Source organism: Diplodia seriata (genome assembly GCF_021436955.1).
Source record: "Diplodia seriata strain FDS-637 chromosome Unknown scaffold_4, whole genome shotgun sequence".
Classification (NCBI taxonomy): Eukaryota; Fungi; Ascomycota; class Dothideomycetes; order Botryosphaeriales; family Botryosphaeriaceae; genus Diplodia; species Diplodia seriata.
The window spans coordinates 952505-968941 of NW_027117311.1; the positions used below are offsets into that span (position 1 = coordinate 952505).

The 16437-nt window shown below is 56.8% G+C and overlaps 9 protein-coding genes across 9 annotated transcripts; 4 read left to right on the forward strand and 5 right to left on the reverse strand.

Moving 5' to 3' along the window:
• Positions 1 to 516: 516 nt before the first annotated feature.
• Positions 517 to 2814, reverse strand: SEC6 (SNARE-binding exocyst subunit S6; the record flags this gene model as incomplete). The annotated part of the gene is made up of 1 exon (XM_066775598.1): positions 517 to 2814. The coding sequence occupies one exon, from the start codon at positions 2812 to 2814 to the stop codon at positions 517 to 519; it is 2298 nt and encodes a 765-aa protein (XP_066633479.1).
• Positions 2815 to 3481: 667 nt separating this feature from the next.
• On the forward strand, positions 3482 to 3736 carry MRPL33 (mitochondrial 54S ribosomal protein uL30m; the record flags this gene model as incomplete). The annotated part of the gene is made up of 1 exon (XM_066775599.1): positions 3482 to 3736. One exon carries the CDS (start codon positions 3482 to 3484, stop codon positions 3734 to 3736), a length of 255 nt encoding a protein of 84 aa, XP_066633480.1.
• Positions 3737 to 4616: 880 nt separating this feature from the next.
• mge1 (GrpE, mitochondrial) lies at positions 4617 to 5506 on the reverse strand (the record flags this gene model as incomplete). Its single annotated transcript, XM_066775600.1, has 3 exons — positions 4617 to 4649; positions 4709 to 5110; positions 5213 to 5506. The coding sequence occupies 3 exons, from the start codon at positions 5504 to 5506 to the stop codon at positions 4617 to 4619; spliced, it is 729 nt and encodes a 242-aa protein (XP_066633481.1).
• A 252-nt stretch (positions 5507 to 5758) lies between these two features.
• SLS55_004140 (uncharacterized protein) lies at positions 5759 to 6979 on the forward strand (the record flags this gene model as incomplete). Its single annotated transcript, XM_066775601.1, has 1 exon — positions 5759 to 6979. One exon carries the CDS (start codon positions 5759 to 5761, stop codon positions 6977 to 6979), a length of 1221 nt encoding a protein of 406 aa, XP_066633482.1.
• A 242-nt stretch (positions 6980 to 7221) lies between these two features.
• Positions 7222 to 8253, reverse strand: SLS55_004141 (uncharacterized protein; the record flags this gene model as incomplete). The annotated part of the gene is made up of 1 exon (XM_066775602.1): positions 7222 to 8253. The coding sequence occupies one exon, from the start codon at positions 8251 to 8253 to the stop codon at positions 7222 to 7224; it is 1032 nt and encodes a 343-aa protein (XP_066633483.1).
• Positions 8254 to 9634: 1381 nt separating this feature from the next.
• Positions 9635 to 11951, reverse strand: SLS55_004142 (uncharacterized protein; the record flags this gene model as incomplete). The annotated part of the gene is made up of 6 exons (XM_066775603.1): positions 9635 to 10161; positions 10293 to 10735; positions 10789 to 11120; positions 11174 to 11286; positions 11367 to 11501; positions 11756 to 11951. The coding sequence occupies 6 exons, from the start codon at positions 11949 to 11951 to the stop codon at positions 9635 to 9637; spliced, it is 1746 nt and encodes a 581-aa protein (XP_066633484.1).
• Positions 11952 to 12308: 357 nt separating this feature from the next.
• On the forward strand, positions 12309 to 13139 carry NRK1 (ribosylnicotinamide kinase; the record flags this gene model as incomplete). The annotated part of the gene is made up of 1 exon (XM_066775604.1): positions 12309 to 13139. The coding sequence occupies one exon, from the start codon at positions 12309 to 12311 to the stop codon at positions 13137 to 13139; it is 831 nt and encodes a 276-aa protein (XP_066633485.1).
• Positions 13140 to 14630: 1491 nt separating this feature from the next.
• On the forward strand, positions 14631 to 15072 carry SLS55_004144 (uncharacterized protein; the record flags this gene model as incomplete). Its single annotated transcript, XM_066775605.1, has 3 exons — positions 14631 to 14696; positions 14749 to 14859; positions 14917 to 15072. The coding sequence occupies 3 exons, from the start codon at positions 14631 to 14633 to the stop codon at positions 15070 to 15072; spliced, it is 333 nt and encodes a 110-aa protein (XP_066633486.1).
• Positions 15073 to 15283: 211 nt separating this feature from the next.
• ISA1 (Iron-sulfur assembly protein 1) lies at positions 15284 to 16021 on the reverse strand (the record flags this gene model as incomplete). The annotated part of the gene is made up of 1 exon (XM_066775606.1): positions 15284 to 16021. One exon carries the CDS (start codon positions 16019 to 16021, stop codon positions 15284 to 15286), a length of 738 nt encoding a protein of 245 aa, XP_066633487.1.
• Positions 16022 to 16437: the final 416 nt, after the last annotated feature.

Below are 16437 nucleotides of genomic sequence, written 5' to 3' on the forward strand. Positions count from 1 at the left end.
TGGGAGTCTTGGAAATTCGGTGTGGTCCTGGTGTCAGATGAAAGTAGAAAAATGAAATGGTATTCTTTGTTAGACACCAGTTCTTTACTGCGCGAAGAGATATGACAGGGCAGAGCAAGTGCGCAGATCTCAACATCTAGTGAATATATAAGCATTTGCCGACGTTGTATTCCTCGCAGAAATGTCAAAAAATAAACGGGTATTATTATGCCCCCTTTCTTTTGCTTCAAGAAGCTGCCGGAGAAAATGCAGAACAAGACCCAAAGCGCCTTCGCAGAGGAACAGACAGGAGAAAGCACAGCCGCGAACCCTCATCTACCATGACGACATGAAGTGAAAGATGATGTAGCCGGAAACGGAAGAAAGGAAAGAAAGAAACTAACGCCTCCGCTTAATCAAAAAGGCAACAGTGACATCGCCCAGCAACCCCCTATTCCTCACGATCTACAAACGTGCATCATCCGGTCTATATCCTACAGCCCTAGCTTTCCACCTGGACTTCTTTTTGCTTTCTTTCTACTTGACCTTGCTCATGATGGTCTCGACGCCACGCTCGACCTCGACCTGGCCAGCGCGGGCCTTGACCTCGCGGATCATGCTGCGGTCGGAGTCGTCGCGGGCGCGCAGGACGGCCTCGACCCAGCCGACGTTGACGTCCCAGTACTCCATCTTGAACTGGGCAAAGACCTCGGGCACGGCGTGCTTGTCGGCGTCCAGCAGCTGGACGAACTTCTCGACGACGCGCCACTTCTGGCGAATGTCGGGCCCGACGGTGTCGAACTGGCCGAAGAAGTCGAAGACGGCGACGACGTCGTCGCGGATCTTGTCGACGTAGGGGTCGGCGCGGCGGAACTTGGCGCCCTTGTTGCGCACGGCGGCGAGGTAGCGCACTAGCAACTCGTCGGCGAGCTCCTCGACGAGCACGTCGCGCAGCGACGGGTGCAGGACGGCGTCGTAGTCGTTAAGATAGTCCTGAAACGTCGACACTATCTGGCCCACACGCTTCTGGCCGTACCACGTCGGCGTGAAGAATTCGGGCAGGATGGTGCGGAAGTCGACGTCGAAGATGAGGCGCACAAAGACGCCGAGGCAGTGCGTGCCCAAGTCGACGTAGCCGTCGCGCAGCAGGTCGATCTGCTGCGCCGCTGCTGCCGAGTACTGCGGCGACGCGAGCGGCAGCGCATCGCGACTGAAGCGCGACAAGTACGAGCCGCCAGTCTGCGCCTCGTCCTCGCCGTCGTCGATGCAGGCGATCTGGTCGTTGGCGATGGCGACGAGCCAGTCCTGCAGCGGCTGCAGCCCGTCCACGTCGCCCACGCCTTGCACGTACTTGTCGAGCTCGATGTCGACCAGCTCTTCCCAGAGGCGCTGCCGCGAGGAGAGGGCCTTGAACATGGCGTCGATGACACCCTCGGCCACGTCATGGCGGTTGCTATTACCGGCAACGGCTAGCTGCTCGCGCAACATCGACCACATGTCACCCAGCGTCTTGGTGCGGAAGCAGCCGTTGATGTCTGTGTCGAGCGAGTTCTCCGACCGCGTGAGGAACTCCGACTTGTCCGTCTGCGACATGCGCGACATCCATTCTTCGACGGCCTTGATGATGAGCTGGCGGTACTCGCGCACCAGCTCCGCGCCACGATTGTCGAGCAAGTGCGGCGCAATGTCTTCCTCCGGCACGCCCAGCTTGTTCATCTTTTTGTAATACTTCTCCTCCCACTGCACGATGGCCAACATCTCAATGGGCTTGAGGTCCGGGTCGTCGATGTGCCCAACCAGCCAATCGTGCATCAACTTGTGGTAGATGTTGACATAAGTTTTGAACACCCTCCACTTGCGCGGCATCAGGGTCACCATGCCGAGCTTTACGGTGTTCAAGTCGTTGAAGTACCAACGAACGCTCTTCTCCAGCCTGTCCGGATCCTCCATGAATGCTTCATTCGACTCCTCAATCTTAGCCCCTGCTGCCAGCTCGATCGCCTTGAGGAACTTTTCTTTATATCCGCGCAGTTCTTTTGGTCCGGTGGCAATGGACTTGAATCGTGATGCCAGCTCTTTATATTCTCTCTGCGCGTCTTGCAGTGCTTGGACCTTCTTGTCGACTTTCTCTTCCTCCTCGATGATCAACGCCAGCCGTACCACCATGCCGTTGTTCCCACTTTGCACCAAAGGAATCAAGTTCATGCAAGCGAGCCCGACATGCTCGTCGAACAGCTCGATAACGCGGTCGAGGCGGTCGAAGTAGTCCTGCAACGTTGCCCCCGAGTCAAGCTGTAAATTATTCACCAGCTCCAAGCTCAGCGTCTCATCCTCCGAGTTCTTGATCTGGTCCATGGCCGCGTCCCTAATGTTTCTCAGCTTGCTAAGACCGTAATGGACCTGCAGAAGGTTCGGTTGGTTCTCCGGATCCTGCTCGTCCTCGTCCAGCAGCATCTCGAGCTCGCCCAGCTGCTGCTCGAAGCCGTCGATGTCCTGCTTCATTTTTTGCACCGCCTCGAAGTTGCGGTGGGTTTGCGCCACAAGATTGATGTGGGGGAAGTCGCGGATCATCTGCTGGGCCTCGGCGCACAACTTGTCGATGGTCATCATCTCATCCTTGATGGCGTTGACGGTGCGCTGGCCCTCGCTGATGCTGCTCATGCCCGCCTGCGTGATCTTTAGTTGCTCCTCCAGCCCGTGCCGTAGCTGCGCATCCACCGCTGCCTTCTTGCGCGTGAACTCGCCCTTCAGGCTACCGATCTTGTCCAGGTCCTCCGGGTGCCGCAGCAGCTCGGCCAGCTTTGCCAGGCTGGCCCCGTCCGCCGCATCGTTCATTGTTGCGCCGAAGTTTGGGGGTGGGATCCCCGTCTCTTTAGTCTCTCTCCTCTATTTCTCCTCCCCCGGCTTTTACTCTTGTAATGGTCGTCGGGTTATCAGCCGGAGACGGCAGCGCATTTAGGCCGCAAGCGGGCGTAGGCAGAAACGGGAATGACGTGCAGTCGCGGGATTACGGAAGGCAAAAAGAGCGAGCGTCGAGGTCGGGCGTCGGGGGAGGGGCGCGGAGAGTTCGTTGTTTGTTCCCGCTTTGCGTTACTCGAGGATTGGGCTTCGGCGTGTCTTGGAGCTGACCATGGTTCACGTTGTCCTTCTCCCCCGCGCCTCCGTATGCGGCGGAACTGGTGCCCAGTGCCCTGAGACCACGCTGATCGTCGGGCTTGGCGCGCGCGCGGCCCGCTAGCTGGGCCAGAAAGATTTCCCGCGCAGTCATCAACCGTACCTACCACCATCCGCATCGACCCGCGTCCACCTCCTCCACGGTCCAACGCGCTGTCTCTGTGAAGGAGCAGCTGCCGTGAGCTTCGATTGCACCACTCGACACGCCAATCGCTCGCGACTCGACCAGCCAAGCTCCGACCGCACGCACGCCCCACACCGCAACCAGCAGACCTCCGTTGAACACCTCTTTTCCCATATACACCGACGCTCAAAACCCGAGAGGAAAATGGCGTATTTCCGCATCACCCTCATGCGCAGCGGCATCGGCATGCCGCAGAAGACGCAGGGCGTGCTCGCGGCGCTCGGCCTGCGCAAGCGCATGACCACCGTCTACCACCCCGTCTCGCAGTCGGTCGCGGGTCAAATCATGCGCGTCAAGGAATTGGTCGACGTGCAGGAGGTCGAAACCGCGCTAACGCCCACCGAGCAGCGCGAGCTCAGGCGGCCCGATCCGGGCTACTACGTTGAGAAGAAGGCTTGAGGAAAGGGAGGAAGAAAACGAAAAATAAAATGAGTGAAAGACTCGGGGAAACTGCGACCAAAAATGAGGAGCAGGGGAAAAGGGATTTAGAGGGGTAGTCTAGGTGGGAATAGGCGTAAGGGGATGTTTGTTGGAACGGGTGGTTCAGGATGCAACGTCGAGATGACGGTCCTGTTGAGGATGCACGGAGAATCACGCGCTGCGGAGATGCGGGTGGAGCACGGAGGTGTGAGTTTGGCAAGAGAATTTCTCGGACCCTTGAATCCTTGAGACTGTATGAGATCTCAAGGTTCGAATACTGCATCAACGGCGTTTTGGTCATGACTTAGAGGGGAAGCATACCCTTGTATCATTGAAAAGATCAAATGGTCATGCATGCAACGAACCAGCCCCGCATGCCACTGTTAAAGAACACACCGAACGCCACTTGTTCCAGTCAGGAAATACCTTTAAATGGATCTGTCATTACGGAGAAGGTCCTTGATCATTATGCCCCTGCTTCGTCTGAGCTCTTCCTATCAATCATTTCCAAGTCTGTTTTTACCAACACAATGCCCATGGACACCAACCCGCCAGATCATTTTCGTACAAGTACAGATGAAGCCCATTACCGAAGTGGATAGAAAACCAGCCAGTCATAGAGCTTCCCAGGTGAGAGGAGTATCGTCGTTTGAATATACAAGAAAAAGTGCAGAATGTGAGAAATTTGACAAAAACGCCGGCTTTTTGTCCACCCTTTCCCACGTGATAACAAAAGTGGTATGATTCACATATCGTGATTATACATTGAGAGCAGGCAAGCGGTGCACTGCCTATCTATCGAAAATCGAAGCTGAGTCGCAAGTTTCGGGCGCAGGCGCTACCTTTCGTTTGCGAAATTCTAAGCGTTCTTGACAACGCCAACCTGAGCGGGCTGTAGGGGGATGGGTTAGACACTGCTCAATAGAAACTTGCGAGGTGTAAGGGCCTTACTCTGAGGACTCTGCCATTCAGAAGGAAGCCGGTACGCTGGGTAAAGAAGCAGGTACCATCTTCTTTATCAGGCATGGGGGTCTGGAAGACAGCCTCGTGGAGGTTGGGGTCGAACGTCTCGCTCTCGGTGCTGGGGTCGAAGCGCTCGAGGCCGTGCCTCTTAAGGGTGTTGATCATGACGGTGTTGGTCATGTTCAGGCCATCGTACAGAGTGACCAAGTCCTTGTTCTCCTCGACGAGCTTGTCCTTGGGTACGGTGGACAGGGCGCGGTCGAGGTTGTCGACAGATTCAACAAGGTCGCGGGCGAAGCGCTGGATGGCAAAGTCCTTGGCAGCCTGGACCTCCCGCTTGGTGCGCTCTTGCAGGTTGCGGAAGTCGGCAACGGAGCGGAGGTACTTGTCCTGTAGCACGGCGGTGTCAGTGAGCCGTGTTATTCAATGCGCTGGGGCGATGCATCCGCCGATGAAGGCTCGAGCTTCAGGGAAGCCAAATGCGATGCTAACCTTCATTTCGACAACTTCCTTGCTCTTGGCCTCAACCTGCTCCTTCAGCTTGTCGGCCTCGGACAGCTCCTGCTTCTGCTCTTCGCCCTCCTTCTTCTCATTCTTCTCCTCGTTCTTTGGCTCGGCCGACTCGGAATACCATCTCGAAGCGACTCTGAGGGGCGAGACGGCGGCGGGGGGAGCTACCGAGGCGCGCAGCAGCGGGGACTGGGCACGTAGAGAAGCGGAGGCGACCTGCGCCGATAGCCTGGAGTGCACAGCTCTGGAGGACCTGAAGACGGAACGGGACAGCATTGTGGGAGAACAAGAGACGGATGCGATTGGGCGGTCGGTGGAGGCGAGCTCGTGTGCGGGCAGCAGATGGAAGAGGTGATGATGATGCAGTTCCAAAAAGTTCTGACGGCGACCATGAGTGGCACGCCTGCCCCGAGCTCAGAGCTCCTGCGCCCCGATGTCGCCCGAGCGCCGATCACCACATCCGCCCACTCGCCCCTCCTTCCCGCCGCATCACCGTGCGTCCCAACTTCACCGTCCTACCCACCCGTCATGGCCGGGGTTGCAAGAGCCGGCGCTTCGTTGGCCAAGTGCTCGGGCAGAGTCGTCATGACCTGCCGGAGCTTCTCCGCTTCTGCCTCGGCGCCAAGGCAGCGCTCAACCCCGGCAGCCTACTACAGAGGTGGCACCTCGCGAGGAGTCATGTTCCAGGAAAAGCATCTGCCGAAAGACGAGGAACTCCGTCGCACCATCTTTCTTCAGGTAATGGGCACGCCCGACCCCAACGGTCGGCAGCTCGACGGCATGGGTGCTGGCATTTCTAGCCTGTCCAAGATCTGCCTCGTAGCCCCAACCGATGATCCGAAGGCGGATGTTACCTACACCTTCGTTGGCCTGGGCATTGAAACGCCCATTGTCGACCTGGCTGGAAACTGCGGCAACATGAGCTCCGCCGTCGGTCCGTACGCCTTCAACGAGCGGCTATTGGGCAACGTCGACTACGAGAGGGAGGGCACGGCAACTGTCCGCATTTTCAATACAAACACTAAGAAATACATCAGCAACAGCTTTCCCGTCGCCAATGGGCAGGCTCAGGCCCAGGGCAGCTTCTCAATCGATGGCGTTGGGGGCACTGGTGCTAAAGTGACTTTGGATTTCCTCGACCCATCAGGCTCCAAGACAGGCAAGCTACTGCCCACTGGCAATGTCGTCGACAACTTCAACGGAATCGATGTCAGCTGTGTCGATGCAGCTGGTCCGGGGATTTTCGTCCGTGCCGAGGACATTGGTGTCGACGGGACTATCTTACCCAATGACTTCAATAAGCTCCCGGATAAGCTGCAGTTACTAGAGGATATCCGTCGGCAAGCAGGCGTTGCCATGGGCATGTCCAAAGCTACGTCGGAAGTCTCTAGGGTCACTCCTAAAGTCGCCATTGTCTCTGCGCCCGCACGCCACAAGATCCTCTCGGGCCAGGCGCAGGATGCCTCTGCAGTAGATGTCGTTATTCGCTTCATCTCGGATGAGCAGCCCCACAGAGCGATTCCACTGACGGGTGCTCTGTGCGTTGCTGCAGCTGCTAAGGTAAGTGGCTCTATCGTGCAGCAGCGTGTTGCCCAGCAGCTGGTGGATCCGGATATGATCACTATCGGCCACCCCAGCGGACGTATTCAAGTTGCTGCAGCGATGAACAGTCGCGATGAAGTTGAGACTGCAACCGTCTTCCGCACTGCCAGGCGCATAATGGATGGCCAGGTCTATTGGAACGAGTGAGAGCAAACGCGTTTGGCAGGTTGTCTTTTGATTTTCTTATACCTTCCCTTCTGTTCCGTCCATATGCGTTGCTTGAGTGGGTTGCAGCGGCACGGTGGGTGACAAAAGAGATTGCCTACCCGGATCTCCCTTATAGAACAATTCTACGTGGGATCGGTAGTTGAATACAAGATCCGGACGTAAGTATAAGTTTAAATTCGTGTATTTACGTCTGGATCTTATATTCAACTGCCTACCTAAATTTAACGGCGAGACAGCCCAAATCCAAGGCCGAAGGCTATTGCTAGAACAACGAGGATACAGACCGTCCATTTGACCCTCTTTCCATCCTTGGGCTTTGGCTCCGGGGCGCTCGCCTGGAGCGGTTTGATATGCGTCCCCTCTTCCAGGGTTCTCGCACGGCTAGAGTCTGCAGGTGTTCCCTTGGCGCCCACCAGCTGCATATACGCGTTGTTTCTGTGTATCTCTTTCGCATCCTCTTCACTCGGCCCACTTGGGACAACCGTCTCCTGCGTCGCTTCCCCTTCCAGCTCCCTCGGTATCTTCTTCCGCTTCAAGTCGTTCAGCATGTGCATTTGGAGGTATTCTTCGGCGATATCCTGGGGCGTATTTATCCACGCATCCATCTGCGCCTTCGACACGTCTGTAACCGACAGCGAGTGCTCACTCAACTTCCGGCAGAGCAAGCGCCAGTGCTCCAGTCCACCGCGGCCGGCGCCCCGCAGCTGGCTACGTTCCGACAGTAACGAAATCTCACGAGCCGGAGAAGAAGAAGAAGAAGCGCACAGCGCAGTAGCCGGAGGGATCGGAGCAGCCACACCTTTCCCACGCCCCTCATATCCCTCCTGCTCCTCTCTTCCATGCTCACTCTCCGCATCCTTCAACCACCGCAAAAACTGCCTCAACCCCACATCCACGAACCCCTGCTCTTGCTCCTCCCCACCGTCACCACCCAAATTCACAAACCTCAACATACCCCCCTTCGCATCCTCCCCACTCTCGAATCCGCACGTCTCGGCGCCCTCGGTGCGCATGGCGTGCATCAGGACGCGCAGCAGCTGGCGGTCCGCCGCGCACACCAGCGCCGGGTCGACCGCGTGGTCGCGTATGATGTCGTCGTCGTCATCGTTGAGGGTGATGCTTATGTTCGCGAGCAGGTCAAGGTATTCAGCGGTGCCGCCGAGCCAGGGAATGGTGGGCGTGAGAGGGTAGGCTCTTGGGGGTGGGGAGGCGCAGCTGGGAAGCTCTTCGGTGGTGGCGCGTTGAGTGGTCATTGCTGGTGCTTTTTGGGTGGGGATCGGTCCAGCGGTAGTGTGGATGAGAGCCGGAGCGGATGCTGTGGCGGAGGTCGCGGCGCCTAGAGTAAAGCAGCTGGTACGGTTGCCGGCAGTCGCGGGCATCGAAGCGGCTGAGGATCTGTCATAGAGCTTATGAAGGCTTTGGCCATGCGCTGCAGGGAAGCCGGTCTTGAGTTCACTGAGGCTGTTTGTTCTGTTTGGGTTGGAATGCCCGGAGTTGGAGGAAAGCCCATTGCTATCTTGATCTTTAGAAGACCTTACAGCCTCATTGGTGGGGGATCCTGGGATTTCACAAGACCTTCTTGCTGTAGTAGCTGGTGAACTATCTTCTTTGAAAGCGGTAGAATCGAGTCCTGGAGGGGTCCCGGAAGGCCCAGGCGGCGGCGTTTGTTCTTGTTTTCTTGCCTTGTCGATGGCTGGATCGTTCTCAAAAACTGAAATAACAGGGCTGGAAGTACAGTGGGTGGAAGCCAGTTCTGGAGGCGTTGCAGTTCTCGCTGATGCTGCCTCATTGTTCCCAGTCTCATCCGCAGTGGCGCGTACCGAGCTTGCAGACTCTGAATGTTCTGATGCTATTTTCTCTGGCGACGAGGAACTCGCTAATTGATTTTGTTGTGGATGGTGCTCCAGCCCATCCTTCAGGAGTTCGCCGTTGTCAGCCATGGGTCAGTCGAATGTGTACGCAGCGTGTCGGGACAGCTGCAAGGAAATTTGTTCATGAGTGGTGGGCTGGCTGAAGACAGAAACTCTTGCAATGAGCATATATATGGAAGGGTAGCACCGGCCTGCTGACCTACTGGGAAGGCTATAGCGAAGGGTCCAGAGCAACACTGGTAGTTGGTTTTCGGTACGTTCCTCCAGCTCCGCAAATACAGTATCGTTGGATAAGGGTCATCGTTCTCAATACTTTCGGTTGTAGAAGCCGCACTGTAAAGAGCCGTCGTCATGATGTCCGCAAATGAAAGTCGTGAATGCACAACCTGATTTCAACCGAAATCTATATGCAAATGGAAAGTGAGCTCTTCGTGTATCAGCATCGTTTGTCCACTCTCAACTTACTCCCGTTTCGCGGATTGGTTTGTAGACCCTCAATGCTAACGCATCCGGGAGTAGGTCCCCCGTTGAGATGCTCTCCGTCCCTTTGGCTACACTCTTCATGCCGCTGCAATTTGTACCAGAAAGAAACGCTCCCATCTCATGACCCAACCCTCAGTATACCATGGATCAGTGAAAACTTCCGCACGAGAACTAAAACCAGGGTCCAAAGAAAATGTCACGGCTTCTAAATTTTCCATTCCAGTACAAACGCCTCTGAAAACGCTCTGCCTCTTCGTAATCACCACCATCCACGAGGTGATTATTTCTCGAGAACTAACGTCTTAGCATCTTCCACCGCAGCCCTTGATACCTTCTTGAGGACTACTTTGTGATCCGCTTCACGGTACCTCTCCCAATGATCCAGGTCTTCTCTGGCCTGGATGGAGAGGGTCTCGTATCCTTGCTTGATGACCTTGCTAACCTCCCTTGGGCTAAGGTTCTTGCTCTTAACCTTACCTTTCTCGTCGCCCTCCAGGAGTGCGTGGTAGTGCTTTGATACGCTGACCAGCGTCTCGATCGAGCTTGAATCAGACTGCTTCGAAAGGTCGTACGCATCGCGGAACTTGGTGAGAATGTCGCCCGTTTCGACGAGCTTGTAGAAGAGATCGTCATACGCTGCTGCGTCGGGGAGGAAAGACTCGCCAGCAGATAGTGAAAGGGCAACAAGGTTCACCGTGTCATCAATCAGGCGACTAGATTCTCGCAGCGATTTGATGTCGTTGGCGTACGTGGCCAGGAACCGGATGAACGAGAGAAGTGATCGCCACAATTCGGACCAGTGGTACGCTGTATGAGATGAGCAAAAGGTCTCTTGTGATGCAAACGAGCCAAACTCTTACCAAACCGTATCCGGGATCGTGCCAGGAAGGAAATGATGCGTAATATGACTCCTAAACAGAGACTAAGAAAATCAGCACCAGTCTGTCTGAAGTTGGAGTCCAAGGCATACATGTAGTACTCGGTATCAAGGCGACGCCGTAGGTTGTGGTTAATGCCATCAATCACCATGTCCAAAATGTACGCTGCTAGAACCCTGTCCGTCCGCACAATGGGCAGGAAAGGTTGTCTCTGCCTGCAGAGTCTGACCGGAGTCTTGCTCTCCTCGCTGCATATCCGCTTCGCAAGTGCCGGATCTTCAATGACAATCTGTAGAATGTAGAGGTTCACGTGGGAGTAAAGGGCGGTTCTTGCCGAACGGTGGGCATGTTGGAAAAGATAGGATGTGAGAGAAAGAAAAGCGCTGAAAGGAGTAATGTCCGTCTTGCTCGCTGCCGGCAGATTGATCAGATTGAAGCAGAACAGTTTGTTCGCGTTTGCAAAATCATAGGCTGAAAGGAGAATGGCGGCTTCCGGGCCAGGCCTGAAGTGATCGTCAGTTTGATCTTCATTAACTTAGATTGGGAGGAAACGGACAAGGTAGTGAACAGAGACTGTGCCTCCTCCGGAGACGGAGCGGGCGAGGCAGGGCGGGAGCCTGTCAGGGCACCTAAGCCGACGTAGTTGAGAGCTGTCCCAAATGACCAAGCCTCAGGGGTATCATCCTGAACAGCAACGTACTTGTCCCTCAGATCGCGACAAGTGTTTCCTACGCATTGAACCGTCTTCTTGATAGCAACATCATTGACGAAATCGTCAAGGCGCAGACGGTAGGGGTTCTGGAATTCGAACTTGTTGTAATTGGTCAGGAGTCCCAGGAGGATGAACGGCTCGGAAATTTCGCCTGACAATTCAGTGTCCTGAACGAACTAGAGGCACGTTAGCGTGGCCATTGCAGAACCGTGTTCCGCCTCGTCCATACCTTCATCAATGACGGGAACAAATCGCGATGTGTGAAGTACGAAATCAGGCCGGTCGAATAGGCTCCCGACGTAATGGAAAGAGCGACGCGGATAGCCTTCCTGCGGATTTGTACTGTCCTGATGTCACTATTCCTATCCAACCAGAAAATGTGTCCTCCAGCGGTCTTGCGCAGATGTGCCAGGGAGACTTACTATTCCGCCCGCTCCGGATGATGTTATCCAGCGCAGCCACCAGTTCGGTAAGCACGGCATCGGCGTCGTCGAGGCCAGCGAGCACGGAAAGGATATCGGAGCTTGGATTGGTGTACTTCTTGCTCAGCACGGCGCCTAAGAAGACTGTCAAAGTCTAGTTCGTAAGTCGGCGGGCTTTTCTGGAAAACGGAAGAGACGCAAGCGGCGGGGCCGGTCGGTCTTACATCGAGCGCGATCTCGTCGGACGGGGCTCTGGCATCTTGCATGCGATCAATTGCGCGCGAGAAGAGCTGCTGCGCGGGAATCTGTCCGGCAATATGTGAGTTAGCACGTATGCCATTCGCAGGTAGAGTCTCGCTTTACCTGCAGATGTAGCATTTGGTCGGGACTCAGGCTGTGCAGCACCCGTCGCAAGCTTGGGGGGTCCGGCTTGAGCAGGAAGAACTCCTGCCAGAAGCCCTCGGATTGCTCGTGGTCCTGCTCGTCGTCGGCATTGGAGAGCTGGAACAGGGCCCCGTAGAGCTTGACGATTTTGGGCTGGAACGTGTCCGGACGAGACACCTGGGTCAGCGGCGACGGCTCCATGGTCGAAGAGCTAGCTGGCGATGTTTCGCTCTGTTGTCCCAGAGGCCGGAGACTAAGGACACGCAGGTGTGTTGCGCGCTCACCTGGGCAGCCCCAATTTCCGCGCCAGATCTGCCCTGTGCCTGCCGCAAGGCCGCCGCCCCAATCGTCATAGGCCGCCCCCCGGCGCGGGGTCCTTCCGCCAGGTGCTTTGCGCTGCCCCTCCGTCCCTGCAACGGCCTCAACCAAAAGGGAGGAATCCACTTCCTGGCCCCCTTACCTCCGCCGCGGACCCTCGAGCGGCCATTTCTCCAAATGGTCTCCCACAACCACCCCACCGGGAGGAACGCCCCGCCAGCCCAGCTCTCCGCCGCCCAGATGGCCGACATCGCGCAGACCGAAGCACCCGGCCCGGGCACATTCAACCTCAGCGCCACTACCACCCCCCAGCATGCCGTCCTCCTCGCCCTCTCCGGCCCCTCCAGCAGCGGCAAGACCACCCTCGCCCGCCTGCTGCGCGACATCCTGCCGAATGCGTACATCCTGCACCTCGACGACTTTTACAAGCACGACTCGCAGATACCAGTAAATTCTAAGGGTGTCCAGGACTGGGACTGCCTCGGCGCCATCGACGTGCCCGCGCTGCGCGCCGCGCTCGTCCACATGCACGCGCACGGCGAGCCGCCGTCCGACTTTGTGAGTAAAGAGGACAAGAATGCCGTCGGTGAGTGCGGGATCGCTACCGAGGCCATCGAGCGTTGCAGGGCAAGAGTGCAGCGGTTCTTTGAAGATGCCGGTGTGGCGGAAAGGTTGAGAGGTCGTAGAATTGCCATCGTGGATGGTTTTCTGATGTTTTCGGGGGAGATGGCGGAGCTGGGGATCAGGGACCAGTTCGATATCAAGCTGTTCCTCCGTACGAGCTATCGCACGGCGAAGCGGAGGCGAGAGGCGCGGACTGGGTATGTCACGCTGGAGGGTTTCTGGGAGGACCCGCCAGGGTATGTGGATGACATTGTGTGGCCAAATTACGTCAAGGACCACAGCTTCTTGTTCAAGGACGGAGACGTTGAGGGAGAGATAGATGAGGCGGTCTGTAAAAGTATAGGCATTGAAGCCATGCCCAAGGACGCAGCTGAAGACATGGGGAAGGTCCTCGATTGGGCTAGCAAGGTAATAGTGGACGAGCTGCACAAGATAGCCAATTCATAAAACGAAATCAAATACAAGAGAAAAAATCACAGCAAGCCAATATATTCAAGAAAAAATTGCAGGAGTTGTATCTCTTATAACCAAAGAGTAGAGCTGCATAGCAGCGGGTATCACAGAAGCAAATAAGACAAGCAAAAACAAGATCCAGCACTTCGAACAACTCCCAACCCATGCATCACCATGCCCTTTCTTCTCCTGCCAATTCCTTACCCCGACAACTTCAAGAACCCAAAGATAATGTTCAACAAAAACCCCGTTAGCACAGCGATCTGCCTCCTCCTACTCCACACGCCCTCCTCTCTAAACCCCCATCCCAACGCTCCCAGCGGCCAGAAGAAGCCCACCACATTCCCGTACAGCATATCGTCCAACCCACCATTATCCGACCACGTCGCCGAGCCCCAACCTCCACCGCCTACATCGCCGCCCTCACCGCCGCCACCACCACCACCAGTAGCGCCATCCGTCACGGTGCCGCCGGGCCTGCCGCCCCCACCATGATCGTTGTCTAGCCACCGATCCTCCATCACCCGTATCTCCTCGGCCGACGGCATCGTGTCGGGGGTGTGCGTGAACGACAGGTTCGCCCGGAACTGCGAGCGCAGCTGCTGCACCTCCGCGGGCGTGAAGCCCGCGTTCAGCAAACGGTCGAAGCCGCGCGGAGCGGCGTCCGTCGTCGGCTCGCCGTGTCCCGATTGGCCTGCGGCACCGCCTCCGCTGCTGCTCGACCCAGCCACGCCGGCATTCGCTCCTCCTTTAGACAGCAGTGTTGCGGGCGCGCGGGCGCCGCCGCTGCTGAAGGCGGCTTCCAGCGCGGCCTCGGCGTTGGCCGCGCCGGTCGCCTCGGCCGCGAGGGCGGTCGGCGTCAGCGCATCGCCAATCGAGCAGTGTATGTAGACCTTGCGCGGCTCCGGAGCACCATTATCATCGGCTTGTTGCGTCGCGCGCTGCTTGCCCTTTCCCTGCGCATCGTCGCTCGCGGCGACGGCAGCCGGTGGTGGTCTGGCACGGGGAGGCGGAGGAGGCGGGAGGCTGAGGCTTGTCGTGAGGGGCGCTGTGTCTGCGAGAACCTTGCCTGCATGGATGAGACGGAGGCGGGAGGTCGCGTGGGCGCCGGCGAGGTGCTTGCGGATGAGTTGCTTGAGGGATAGGGTCGTGGTCGTTTTGGGAGTGGAGATTGGGAGCGGCAAGTCGGGAAGCGAAGCTGTGAAGCGGATGATGAGAAGGACCTGCGGAGGTGGTGGGTCTGCCATTTCTGGGGGGTTAGGTGTTGTTTCCGAAGGTTTCTACGAGGTGATGGTGCAGAGTAGTCGGTACCTACAGCTCTGGCGTGATGTCGGTTAAGGCAGCTCCGGCCCGCCAGCCGACCATGTGCGCGGGAAAGCTAACGTCCTCGAGGAGGTATTCATAAGCAGCTCAACCCCGCCAGATCATTCGGCTCTGATTTATTAAAGAATCAGCTTTCCAAGGAAGATCCGAAAAGCTGCAATCATGTCTATCGTCCACATCGTCCAATTTGGCTTCAAGCCGGAGGTCTCAGAGGAAAAGATTGCTGATGTAAATATGTCCACGTACTATTCTCTATGTACGATTTCTAATTGCTCTCCAGATCTGTCATCAACTCATGTCCCTGAAGGACAAGTGCATCCACCCCACTTCTCAAAAGCCTTACATCAAATCGGCGGTCGGCGGACGGAACGATTCTCCCGAAGGCATGGCGGTAAGCGTTCCCGGTGGGCCCCGCCAACATTGCTTCCATCTAATATCATATACCCAGGGAGGCGTCACACACGCCTTTGTGATGGAATTTGAGAACGACGAAGACCGGGAATATTATTTGGAGAAGGATCCGGCGCATTTGGGGTTCGTGGGTGTGGTCAAAGACCTTGTTGAGACTGCTCGTGTTGTCGACTTCAAGCCGGGTAAATTCTAATCACCGAGGGGATATATCCGATGTTCCGTATCCAAATCAGACCGCGCAGTCGACTCTTTGTCGACCGCAAAACGCCTTCCCAATGCAACGCCGTTCATGATGGAAATAGGAAACTTAAACGGACGTTCCCGAATTTAGCTGACGCTGAAAGACTCGCCGCATCCGCATTGCTCGGCTGTGTGGTTATTAGCGTGACATCATAGATAAGGATCTACGTGGCAAACGTACTGATGTTGGGGTTCCTGAAAACAAATCTCCTGCTGAGCTTGTCCTCAACCCAGTCCATCTCGCTGCCGAGGATGTGGATGAGGGCCTTGGAGTCGATCAAGACCTTGACACCATCTTGCTCGACAGCATCGTCGAACTTGCCAGGCTTGTCGACGTATTCGAGGTGGTATGCCAGGCCGGAGCAGCCCTTGCTCCTGGTCCCAACGCGAATCAACTTGGGCTCAGGCGAGTCCAGAAGTTCGCGAAGAGCGGATACGGCGGTAGGGGTAAGGACCATGGCGGCCTTCTTGGGCTTGAACTTGAAACGGCTCGGTCTTTTGGTGGGCGCGGGGGACGGCGCAGGCGCAGCGTTGAATGCAGGCTTAGGCTTCTGAGCCTCGGCTTCAGTCACACTGATGCTGCTCTTCTGGTCGTCGCTGGCGGCGATGCGACTACCGCGCTGCTCGGTCAGACGCGGGGGCCGTGTCTCGTTGACCTCGGGCTTGCCACCAGCAATGGAGGTGTCGGGGATGCCCGTGTTCCTCGGGGGAGCGGGCGGGGGCTGCAGGTAGTGCGGTTGGTATGCGCTCGCAGTCTGGAGATGGCGGGTCTGTCTGGCGGATGACATGGAGCGGAAGCATTGAGAACAGCTTCTGGAGGCGGAGAGAGACGTTGAGGTGGCGTAGCGGGTGAGCGTCGGCGCCGCAGCGACGGCGCTGGAGGCAGAGCGCAGGAACAGCATGGCGGAGGTGCGCGATAGGGATACCGGTGGAGGGTGGTGATGGAGATGAGTTGTTTGTGTCGCGGGCGGACGGCGAGCTTTGATGATGTTTGTAATCCTTACCCGCGGGCCAGCCGAGTATCGTCATACAGAGTGCCGACGTGCGGCCGGCCAATCACAGCGACGCCTAAATAATCAGCAGCACCCTGCGGAGCCCCTTCTGTCAGGGTCCCGTGGCCCCGTTTCATTCCGCCTGCCGCCTGCCGCCTCCCACAGGACGCGCTGCTCGTTCCGGCATCGCTGCCGATCCATCTCGTGTCTCTGTCCACCTCACGTTGTACGTCAGCCAACCTATTTCCTTGTCTTGTTCCACGACAGCCGCCGTGATCACATGATGTCGTCGTCAGTGAGTTCATGTGGCGTACCATCACGATCTG